The sequence below is a fragment of the Gasterosteus aculeatus genome, chromosome 5 (assembly GCF_964276395.1).
Source record: "Gasterosteus aculeatus chromosome 5, fGasAcu3.hap1.1, whole genome shotgun sequence".
In the NCBI taxonomy this organism is placed as follows: Eukaryota; Metazoa; Chordata; class Actinopteri; order Perciformes; family Gasterosteidae; genus Gasterosteus; species Gasterosteus aculeatus.
The window spans coordinates 13687415-13699775 of record NC_135692.1 but is presented as its reverse complement, the minus strand read 5'-3'; the positions used below and the strand labels follow the sequence as shown (position 1 = coordinate 13699775).

Below are 12361 nucleotides of genomic sequence, written 5' to 3'. Positions count from 1 at the left end.
TAAGATTTAACTGCAAGTCTGTTCATTAGTCCGACAGCTACGTGTAATTCACTCTAGCTTGCCCCCACATCTCCAAGCGCCCATCGCACTAAACTTAATATTGACAGAGGGAATCAGGCGTTAAATCCAGCTCAATCATCGTAGCGGCTCTTACTTGTCTTTCGCTGACTGGTTGTTGAGTGAAAGGGAGGAAAGTGACAGACACGCAGAGAGGAAACATGGTTATTTATAAGAGCGTCTGGGACACAGTCTATGATTCACCGCCTCCCCGCACGAGGGAATCCTTGTGGCTGATTTCATTAGTTGGCACCGGCGCCAAAGTCTGGAGTCGTTTCATTAGAGCCGGGGCCCCACGAGTGGCAAAGTGACAGCCGGAGACCTTCTGAAGACCGCTGTTGGATCCGTGGGAGGCAGCGATAACCTCGTTGAGGGATACCACGCAACGAATCATTGCTGCGGCAGCTTAATTGAACTCAATCGTGAATGTTTCCCGTAGCGTCTGGAGATTAGTTTTGACACGTGATCACGGCTCCTGAGGGTCAGGGTTAAAAAAAAAAAAAAACAGGGTGGCAATTTATGGCGGGAAAAGTTCTTCCTTTCGTGTGCTGTGGTAAGAATTTAAAGCAGCAGCTTTCTAAATGTAAATTTTTCACATTATAACAATCTGTTAATACGTTTTTTTATATTAATATGATCTAACAGTACGTATTTAAGTGAGAACAAATCAGAAAGCTCACTCACATTGGATGGAATTGGTGACGTAATAAGCGAGTATTTGGTTTTCAACACTTTAATGATGCCGCATTTTCTTTCAGCCTTTAAACGTCAACGCGTTGGGGCAACGGGGTGCAGCAAACACGCACAGCAGTAACACAGATTAAGAGTCCCAGACTGCAGACAAACAAAGTCAGACAAAACACGCCGCCTGTGCTTCATTTGCACAGCGAGGGAAAGCGCACCAACACTTACGCGCCGATCTTCCCTCTCAGGCCCCATTTGAGCAGAACGAACGTGTCACTTTCCGTTTGTTCGGTAGCGGCGGTGGGGCATCGGCGTCCCGCGTGGCCGGGCGCGCGTGAAGAGTTTTTCAAAGTGTTTGAGTGTCTGACGTCATGTAGTGCAAAGAGGGAAGAGGTGCTGACGTCCCTCCCTCCCTGCGCCGTGTTTTTCCAGCTGACGCCAGTGGGAACCACCATCTTCTCCGGTTTCTCGGCGAACAACGGGGCCAAAGACATCGACGACGGTCCCAATGGACAGATAGAGTACACCATCCAGTACAACCCCGAGGACCCGGTAGGTAGAAAATAAAGAGCAATGCACATTTGCTTTATGTTTTTTGGGGGATTTTGTTGTCCAAATTTGAATCGTAGCAAGTTTTGGACAAAATATTCCTCTGTTCTCCGTGTGTAATAAATAATCTCCTGAAATCTTGTACGCTATGTTTCAGCACTGGTTTCTTAGACAGATTTGTTGCAAAGACATTGCTATAAAGATTTAGAGAAGTTAATTATTGCGTCAAGTGATGATATCTAGCATCCGTCAAATCAATTTTCTTATAAATCTGTGTTGGTATGATGATGTGGATCTCTAAAGTGTTTAATATTAAACAAATAATTATGAAATAAACCCTCAAATCTAGAAATGGCGGAAAGTATATTAATGAATTAAAATGTTGTTAGAACTTTACTTATTAAATATAAAATGTCGTAGAAAATGTTCTAGAAAACCTCATTTTTATTTCATGATAGACAGCTTTATTCTCAAATGTGCAATCTTCCTTTTTTTTATGACGCCATATTCCTCAATAACACTCAGTTGCATGCCTATTTGATTTATTTCACCATGCTTGCAATGTCTGTGTGTGTGTGTGTGTGTGTGTGTGTGTGTGTTTCAGACAACCAACAGAACGTTTGACATCCCTCTGACACTATTTGGCTCAGTAGTTCTCAAAGAAAGACTCAACTACGAGGAGACCACACGCTACCTGGTCGTCATACAGGCCAATGTAAGTCTCTTTTTTTCTAAATATTTACCTCCACGTCTCCACTTCGTCCACATCCTCTCTCTCCCTCTCGCAGCCTGAAAGGAACTACAGACGAACCCTTATCGATGTGTTAATGCTGTTAATCGCTTTCATTTCACAGCGACCTTTATGTTTTGTTTATAAGTGGAATTTCACTCAACGTGCAAAAAAAGAAAACTGCCTCCCGCGGGGAACGGTGATAGAAGTTTGCAGGATCCAATCTCAGGCACGACAGCCATTCGTTTAGTCGCTGATTGTATTATTCACGTTTCATGTAGCGGCAGGAAAACGTTAGTTCTGACAAAGTGATTTCCAATACCCATACGTCCAAAGGCCCATGTACCCCGAAGGCGGGATTAAAAGTACACTTCAGTACACTGCAGAATTTATGTTTTGCTTGAAAGCACTGACATGTTCACTTTAGCCCACTGATAATCGAGGGGCGGCGAATATAATGAACATGTATATATTCTTAGCTGCGCTGAACGCGACGACGACACATTGTGTCTGTTCGATAAATAAGAAGCTAACGTGCTAACGGCTGCTGGCTGGACGGGAGACAAAGGGAGCTTGTCAAACTCTTCAGGCATGACACACAATCTAAATGCTTCCAAACCAATCTGTGGAAAAATAAGTGATGCGCTATTTTTCATCGGTGGAAGAAAATATGAATAAATATGATTGTCATTTTGTGAAGAGTGTGAATACGTGCGAAATAAAAAATACTGTTTCTGCAGCTGTGGAGGCTTTTATCGTATCAATCGTAGCTTCAAATGAACTGCTGTCCTGCTTATTAAAGACAAACGACAACAAAAAGAGAGTGAGCGAGGCGCCGTGTTTTCAGAGAATATTTACTGCCAGAGAAAAAGTGCAACACTCCAATCAGGTGTAAGAGTAAATAACATTAAGCAGGTTTTCATGCCTCTTTGCTTTTTTTCTTCCAATTTAAAAGTGACAAAAAGAGGTGGCAGAAAGCCGAGACACTGACACAGACAACGTGAAGAAGAAACAGTAGTTCTATCTTGATAGTTGCATTGATTGTTCAATTGCACAGAGCTTGAGTCTCTCATTGATTCCCTGAGTTTCTTATTATTTTGAAATAAAAACCCAGTGGTTATATCGACCACTGTGATGCATTGGCTTGTTTTCTGTGAATGTGCAGAGCAGCTGCCTCTGTATGTAGTTGACTGATAAACCATCAATAGCAGATCAACACGTAGACACACGCGGGAATAAAAAAACATGCTCACAAAAGAGAGAACAAACTAGAAGTTTGCAAATAGCTTTGGTCTTGTTGTCTATTCTTGGCCGTTCTGAAACACATTTATTTCAGCTTTAGTTGTGGCGAAGGTCTCCGTTTGAATAAAAACGTAATGTTGTGCAGCGACGTTAGTGTTTCGTTCATTTATGCATGTGCGCGTGCATCACGGTCACGGTCCTTCATTTTTGTGTTTGTGTGTTTTTTTAATGTTCTGAATCCTTTACATAGCATAAATACTTTCACTGGAATGTAGGTTTTTGTGAATTTGGTGTTTTTAAATCAGTTTTCTGGTTTTAAGACCACTGTTTCTAATGTTTTGTAAGTCTTTAGGCTTTACGTCTTGAAATCCCACTGAAACAAATATTCTATTCTTGACGAAATGTGGTATTTGAGCGCTGCCTTATAGGAACTAAAGGGATTTTATTAAAATTCTTTGCATTTGATTGGACTTATAAAAGGCGTTTGGGCTCAATAGAGGAAAACCTTTTTCATCGGCTATACTGCAGTGTTTTGTGTCTTCAGCGCTGATTTTGAGTGATTTCTGTCTGCGCAGACGGGTCCGCCCACACGACTCACACAGACTGAAAGTTTTCTAATCACTTGATTACACATTTGTCATTGAGGGCAAGAGAAAAGGTTGAGACTTTGGTTTGAGTGCTTCATCTTTTTAGTCTCATCAACCTATCGCCATAATTCATTCTTAAAAATGGAAACAATTCTTTTTAGAAAATCCAACTTTGCACTTTTCTTTCTTATAAAAACAACTTTTCTTCTTCAACAAATATGTTTCCATTAATTTGTTATGATCGAAGAACTTGAACCGTTCTCATAAACACATTGGGGGGGTGTGTTCATCTGCCCCCGATGAAGTGGGAATAGAAAGGAAGGTGATCAAAGCAGATGCCAGCATATTCAACATTTCTGGAAATTTTCAGCGGGACTACGGCACGATCGTCGAAGGATCCTAGAAGGATGGAGACACACAAATATCCGGAGAAGAAAGTGCAGTATCGTCCTAAAAAGAAAATCTCTCTCTGTGTGTCCCAGGACCGAGCCCCCTATCCCAGCGAGCGCCGCACGGCCACCACCACCCTCACCGTGGACGTACTGGACGGGGATGACTTGGGCCCCATGTTCCTACCATGCACCCTCGTGGGACACACCCGGGACTGCAGTCCCATCACATACAGGGCCAATGTACTGGAGCTAACCCAACCGGTGAGTGTGTGTGTGTGTGTGTGTGTGTGTGGATGCTTTGGACCTCATGTAGACCTTGAAGAAATCGTGACTTCTGACCGGTCAAACGTTGAATAACGTGTCTGTATGAGGCCTGCACTTTGGGCATGTGTCCACCAAAGTGTGTATGTGTGTGTGTGTGTGTGTGTTTCTGTATTCCATGTGGCCCAAAAGAGAAAAACCCACCCCTGTTCTGAAAAACACTGATGGAACTCTCTCCCCTCCTTAAAACGTATTTGTATCTCTCCTTATCACACACACACCCACACTTACAGACGTGCACAGAAACACACACCGCTTTTCCACAAGCCAGGAGAGGCAAGGAGCAACAGGAATAAATCAACTTTACACCTTTAAAAAGTGTACGCAGACAAGAACAGGATTTACGATGGAGGGGGGTGGGGGGGGGCGGTGATATGGAGGAGGAAATAAAACGAAGAGCAGAGAAGAGAGAGGAAAAAAGTCAGCCACGGAAATGTTATGCTGGGGAAAATACTTGAGAGGTTTTAAAATCCGAAGTGGTGAATAAAACACGTTGCATCAAGCGTAAGCTTGCTCCTCACATGTCAATTCGCTCCCAATACGCATCTGCTGCCGACTCCAGATGCTTCCTTTTTTTCCCCACTTTTCTGACGTCAGAGTAGTAAGAAGAAAAAACCAAACCGAGGCTTCTTCGTTCTAGTCTTCCCTCCTTGAATGAGACAGCTGCGCCTGTTCATTAAAGGTCGCGGGCATCTATTCTCGCGGGAAAAGCGCAGTCGTATATTAGATAAAGTTAACCACGGCTGCGTCATCCTTCTCCAACGGAGCAAAGATGGGATCAGGCACACCTGTGTTGTTTCCTGCTATGACGAGGCAACATGTCTGCCGTCAAAAGGTCTGTTGGAATAAAAACAAACCTTTTGAGATGGAGGATTTAACGATCAGGACGTAGCAGCACCCCGCCGCCAGCTCGCAATTCAGCCGCACAGGACGTGGCAGCCAGTCGTTGGCATGCAAAGCCAAAGGACCAAAGATTCAGCCTACGAGCAAGACGGCCGGGGAGACGCGCTGCTCGTGAGATGCAACCCGAAGGTGTCAAGGCTTTATTTAAAAGCAATCATGTACTTAAACAAGCCGAGGTCATTTGAATAAATGCACTCATGCCAACAGCACGATCTGTCTCGATACGTCTCCCTGAGTGCACTTTTATCTTTTTCAAAGCAGCAGCCTCTCAGGGGCCTGATTTGATTGATTAAAGCTGTCCATGTGGCCTCTTTCTTGAATTTTCTGAATGCCTGTGTGTGTTTTTTATCCCCGGCGCCCTGCCAGCGCTATATGGACACTTTTAAACCATCCGAAATGAGCACTCTGACGCCGAAATGAGGATGTATATTATGTTTGTGCAATGGATGGAGGGATGTATAGAAACCTCTCTCTCTCTCTCCCTCATATACACACACATACACCAAGACGCTGTTAGCAAACGCACAGAAACACTCATAAAAAGGGGGAAAGCTGCGAGAGGAAAATACATTATTGAGCAGTAAACCAAATGATTTAGTTTATAATTCTGTGGCAAGTGAATGGCCACACGGCAACACCAGCAACCAGCACAGCATCCAAGACTTCGAGTTACACAAGCTGCAACTTTATTTTTTACAGCTGCTCAAAAACACCGACTGCAGCTTTGCACCTCGTGCCGCCGCGATTCTCCCCCGACCCCGAGCGTCTTCCCCTCCACCATTGATTTCCCTCGCTGCTCTCCTGACCGGCCACCTGCCTGCGCTCATTAGCCTCCTCATCACACCCGTAAGCCGTCTACCTGCCCTTCATGTTTCTGTCATCCAGCGTATAGGCCCAGGGAGCAGATACTCCACGGGGGGGGGGGGGGGGGGGTGTCCACGTGTTCTGGTCTTACTAAACCTGAGTTTGGTAAACGTGGCTCCCCTTAATGTACACACATCACGGCGAAGTGGGTGGGTTATTTGAGTTGCATGTGTCGACTGGTGCTTGTTCTGCGACACGGCTTGCGAGTGGAGACCGCGAGATGTTCCCGCTGCTGATGAAATGATCCCGCTGCCAGTAATTGTAATGTAGCGAGGAGTTTAACAACTGCTGGGATGGAGTGTGAAGCCGGAGATGCGATGTCATATTGGATTACTTTCAGTAACTGTGATATCGCATGGCTTCTTCATCTGCTTCCGCTCTTTTACCTCAGTGCGGCTTGTTCGTACGCGTGGGCACGAAGCGTTGGTACACGAGGGGCGTGTCTAATTTCAGAACTCCTTACATTAAACGCAGGCTGTTTTCTTTCACATGTGCGAAAGTACTTTTTAGACAGATGTCAGTTGTTTTTTTCTCTTTTCTTGCTGTGGATGATTGTCACTGTTAACATCACACCTCTGACTGGCTTTCCTCCTGTCTTCTTCGCTGGGTTTACATCTCCCTCAGCTCCCGGTTTACCCTCAACTCCTGGCAGATTCATTTCCTTTCCACATATCTACAGCCTCTTTTACACTTCATTACTCGCCCACAACATCCTACCGGTCTGTGTCGCCCTCCTCTCCTCTCTCGGTGACAGGCAAGGAGATGTCGCTCCATGGCGGCTTGTAGGTTTTAAGTGCTGGTGCGGTGATAAAATAGCCTATGACAGCAGGTGTGTGTTACACTATTGTGTACATCGCACACGTGTGTGTGTCCTGGGTGTGTTGGCTTGACATTTATAGCTTTAGTGTTTGTTTTGGAGCCATGTGATGCTTCCATCTACTAATGCATATTACACTAATGCACGTAATGTGGTTGCACACTCGTAGTGGAGCAGCATAGCATATGCACATTAGAAATTGCTCCTGATTGTTACTGTGTTATCATCCCGTTATATTGAATGTGACGGTTCATTTTTTGGGGGGCGTGCACGTGCATGCATGCTGTGTGGGATTCAACATCTGCTTTTGCCCATAACTGATTCTCCTAATTCCCCTATTCCTAAATTCTCTCTTCCTTTGCTGGTGTTATCGGAGCTCGCTGTTAAAATAATAAATAGTTTAGGTAACGTTATTCTTAATAACTTAATTACTACTTTTTTTTTTTAATTCAAATCCAGCGGTCATGTCCTAATGTAAAAAATGTCAACTTTAACGTCCTCCTGTGCTCTGCTTCCAGAATAAGGTGAATCCTGTCAATGTGACTCCGCCCATTCAAGCCGTGGACCAAGACAGAAACCTACAACCCCCCTCCGATCGGCCGGGGGTTTTATACTCCTTCCTCATCGGTGGGTTCATATTTTCTTGGCTTTAGATTAGTTCTCACCACTACTGGGCAGAAAGGCCACACGTTTGGCCGGACGATAAACACGCCTGGCCTGTAAACGTGTGCAAACATCACCTGACACTGATTTGGTGAGATCCCAGTTTTAAGACAAAACGTCTCAGTAGTAATTTTGAGAGACAGTGTAACAAAAGGGCAAAAAGAAACCACAACATCCCCAAGTTGTTGAATTAAAAGCAGTGCATGGTCAGGCAGGAAAGCTTTAATGTTCAACAAGGTTTTTAATACTAATGGTGTTCATCGGACCAAATAATGGAAGGTAATTATCCTGTCACAAAAATGATTTCATTGAACATAATATTTCAAGTTCCCTCATTTGTGGACAAAGGAGCCGTCCTGTGGAAAGTTTATTGGTTCAGCGCATTTCAACAACAAGGCAATTCAAAGTGCTTCACATAAAAAACATCCAAACATAAGACAAAGGAAAAGCTAATTGAAAAATAATTAAGAGGATTAATTGAAATCTTAAAAACAGACATTAAACCCGCTAGAACCATTCAGTGCTTTATAAACCAACAGCAGGATTTTAACGTAAGTTCCACGTTGGACAGTGATGTGATGCGACCACTCTCACACGGACTTCAGGGGCCGCGTATCGGGGGAATAACTATTCTGCCGTGTGCACATTCTCGTGTGTTTGCTGCTCATCAAAGTTTGATTTCCCCGACTGAGCAATGCAACATTCTATGCGCGTGTTTGTGCATTCCTACCTGTGGAGAGCAGGGATGAGAAAGCTGGGTGCACTAGTCTCTCCCCCCGTCCCCCCACGTCCCCCTTCCCTGTATTCTTTATACTGCCCGTGGACACCCAGCAGATAAACATGTATTGATTTTTAAAACAATTGCTGATGTGTCTCACCCACACACACACACACACACACACACATAACCCCGTGTTCTTTGCGTCCTATTATTTGCTCTCTCTCTCTCTCTCTCTCTCTCAGGAAAACCAGAGTCCTATGCAGAATACTTCAGCTTGAACGTGACCACGGCGGAGCTGCTGCTACTGAAGCCCATCGATAGAGAACTCCACCGCAGATTTGATCTGGTTATCAAGGTGAGAAACACCTGCAACTGCAGAAAGGAGGAGCCTTAACTTGATTCTTTCTTTTACCCAGCGTGCATTTGTCATGGAAACCGCACCGTCCACCAGGTTATTTTTCATTGCACTCGACACCCCCAAATATCCATCAGGATGTTAATCAGCAAATCCGCAATCTTAAATAAAGACCAGCTGCTCTTCCTCAATTGATATATTAGCGGCATGCTGGTTTTCGGTCAATTAAAAAATGTTTTTTTCGAGATCATATTACGTGCAAGTAATTCTAAAGGTATTAGTGCTATCCAGTGGTATCCAGTGCTGTGTGAAGATGGGTTTTTTTGTCTCAATTAGGCTGTTAATAGAATAACACATCCAGGCGTGCATCAGGTTCTGCACCGCGGGAACTTAAAATGGAAGTTTTCCTTTCACCCGGTGCCCTTTTGGGAAGGTGAAGCCGTTTGATCCCGCATGAACTAATGAATCCGGGCAGGAGGAGGAGGAAGGAACTGAGGGGCGCAATACGACAACACGAATGAGATGTAAATGACAATGGTGAACAGGAATAGAACGCAAACGGGAAAGAACATTCGAGCGGGAGGCCGGGAATGAACACTGTGTTCCACAGCGACGATTCTAACCGTGGGGGGGAAATTGCCGCATGTGGTCTGTAATAGACTTTCTACACGGGGAGAAAGCCAAAAGCCTTCGGAAGGAAAGGGAGAGACTTGAAGGGAAGATGTGGGAGAAAAAAAAGCTATTGGAGGGGAATATGATTTATAACTCTATCTATTCCATTCATAAGACATAGGCTGGGGGGGGGTTCTGGCTCAACTTTTCCTGACTCCAAGAAGGGAATGAGTCTGAAAGGTCAAATCTTTTCGTCGTATATACCTTTTCTGTTAAAAACCAACACTTCACAGCCCTTGTCCTTCCTCATCATTTTCTCCCTCCCCTTTAGGCAGAGCAGGACAACGGACACCCCTTGCCAGCTTTTGCCAACCTCCAGATCGAAGTCCTGGATGAGAACAACCAGGCGCCCTACTTCCTGGAGGCTAGTTACCATGGCTACGTCAGTGAAGCATCACCAGTGGGGACCACCATAGCGACCAACGCCAGCCTCTCTTCACCGCTGGCCATCGTTGCTCTGGATAACGACGTGGAGGAGGTGAGAACTAAAGTATACTAATACTCGTGTCCGGAGGAATCAGCTTTAATGGGCACAGGAAGGACGGTCATAGGTCTAATATACCGTGTTACAGTTGCAGAGCTATGTTTCTAGTAGTCTTCTGTTGGCGTATATATACCGTGCTGGTATATGGTATATCCTTACATTCTGGCGCTTTGGAACTTTTTAGCGAAAGTCTCCAACACAATCAAATCAATGTGTAAAAGACACGGCATGGTGACAGTGTCGATCAATTGCCTGTCAGTGATGATGTGAGAATGTACATGTTACCGTCGCTGCTTTCCCAAGAGCTTAGTTTGTTTTAAGATGTGGCATCGGCGTTTTGACAAAAGCAAGCTTTGGTTCATCGCTTTCTAAAAGATCCCAACAGCATGCAATGAGCTTAGTGGGGGTAATGTGTGTGTGTTTCAGTGTGTTCCTCAGACTCTGTGTGTGTTTGGTGGAGATTGATTTTACGTTGAGTTATTTTAAATATTGCTAACCCCGGTCTTTCCTCCAGCATTAAGTGCCAACAATGATGATTAGTCCTAATTGCTCATGTGTGCCATCCGTCATTTTTATTTATGTGTGTGCATATGACTGTGTGTGTGTGTGTGTGTGTGTTTATTTATGACTCAATATCCACAGTGGTTACAATATCATCAGCCCCCCCTGCCCTGCTGAGCCAGCCTTATCTGGAATAGGAGCTCACACACACACACACACACAGCAGTGCGAATGGCTTGGATGGGTATTGCCTCTCCATCACACGCACAGCCCTCTAAGGAGAGTTTTTATGTCGAGCAAACCTTGGAGCTGTTTTTTCGTTGCCCTCCTGCCTGAGCACTTCTTTGCTCTCCCGCGTGGAAACCTTTTCCTTCGTTCACTTTCTTCACGCTGGTTTTCCTTTTTCATTTAGAAAACATAATAATTCCTCAACAAGAGAGCTCAATAATTACTGCTTTCTTAACATTCGCGTCACTTTGAATGAATAAATGAAGTTGCTCAGCAGCCATCATTTCATGTGTAAACGTGCCACAGCTTTAGTTTTTTGCCGGTGGACTTTACTGAGTTCCCTTCTTTTGGTTTTCAAAGAAAATACTTAATGACCTCAATTCGTCCTCCTAAACCTCTTTCTTTCCCTCCAACAGACGAGGGACCCTCAACTCCAGTTCTCATTGGACACCTACGCTGATGTTTTCTCCGTGTCCGCCAGCGGAATCGGACGATATCTCACCCTGGTGCAGCCGCTGGACAGAGAGACACAGGACTCCTACACACTCACGGTACGCTGGAGCCTTTGCTTTATATACGATATGTATGCGGGAGGAGGGAGGGGGGTAGGGGGGGATACGTTTCTGAATGCATTTAAATATTTCGGTTGAGAGGATTCTAATCTTGTGAAGAGGTGCAAACTGGAGGGGAAAATAAGAGGAGGGGAAAGATTGCGAGAGAGAAGAGTGCTCCACAAAGTCAGTGGTGTTTCAAGCTTAATCTACACCTTCAACCAGCTAGGAGACAGTGAGACAAAGTGAGGGGAGGGAGAAATTGCAAGGGTGGATGGAAAGACGGAAAAAGTCAACATAGATGGAGGAGGGGAACGCCGAGTGAAAGGTACCGAAACAGAAGAGACAACGAGGGGGAGATGTTTGCGTTGTTTTTTATGGTGGATTAGGCAGAAATAAGTATAGCAGATGTGTCTCACGGTGGTTGATGTCCCTCTTTTGTCTTACCTCTTTCCATCGATGTTTATGTTTTTTATGGTTGGTTGTTCTCGTCCGCCTTAATATCCCTCTTTTCCTTTGCTGTTTCCGTCCCCTAAAAACTGCTGTTTTTTTCTACTCTATTACATTTATTTGATAACTTCGGTTACCTTGCAGATTAAAGTTGATAATACAACATATCATTAAAAAATGCTTTGTTAAGGAAATGGTATTTACTAGGTGCTACATTCAATTATTAAACACATCAACGCATCACAAGTTCTGTTCCAATAATGGGATCTACATTATTCTGAAAGGGGAAATTTTGCAACGAGTAAATTCCCTTTGACTTCTTTCCACTTAATTTGATGTAAATCATTTCGTACTATATTTTGAATGTAATGTGGTATTGCTTAGTGTCTGGGTGTTCCTTATAGACAGCGTTGTTTAGTTACTTAAAGTAGCCTGTTACTGCCTGTCTGGGCATGATGTAATTGTGCGTGTGTGTGTGTGTGTGTGTGTGTGAAAGCAGCTTATTGAGTGATCTTATGCATCCTTGTGTGTACATGCGTCTATTTGAAAGTTAAATATGGGAAAAGTAGAAAGAGCGGCGTATTGATTGA

The 12361-nt window shown here is 44.3% G+C and overlaps 1 protein-coding gene across 6 annotated transcripts in view; it reads left to right on the top strand.

The window, feature by feature from the left end:
* Nucleotides 1-12361, top strand: part of LOC120819166 (protocadherin-15-like) — a 96837-nt gene that overhangs the window by 29072 nt on the left and 55404 nt on the right. For all 6 annotated transcript variants that reach the window (XR_013467763.1, XR_013467762.1, XR_013467761.1 and 3 more), the window contains 7 exons: nucleotides 1174-1293; nucleotides 1895-2005; nucleotides 4332-4502; nucleotides 7665-7773; nucleotides 8773-8885; nucleotides 9829-10035; nucleotides 11187-11321. Coding sequence is in view for 3 of the 6 variants with exons in the window: in XM_078103526.1 (XP_077959652.1) it covers nucleotides 1174-1293; nucleotides 1895-2005; nucleotides 4332-4502; nucleotides 7665-7773; nucleotides 8773-8885; nucleotides 9829-10035; nucleotides 11187-11321 (966 nt within the window). In the remaining 3 variants the exon portion in view is untranslated. The remainder of the gene's footprint in view (nucleotides 1-1173; nucleotides 1294-1894; nucleotides 2006-4331; nucleotides 4503-7664; nucleotides 7774-8772; nucleotides 8886-9828; nucleotides 10036-11186; nucleotides 11322-12361) is intronic.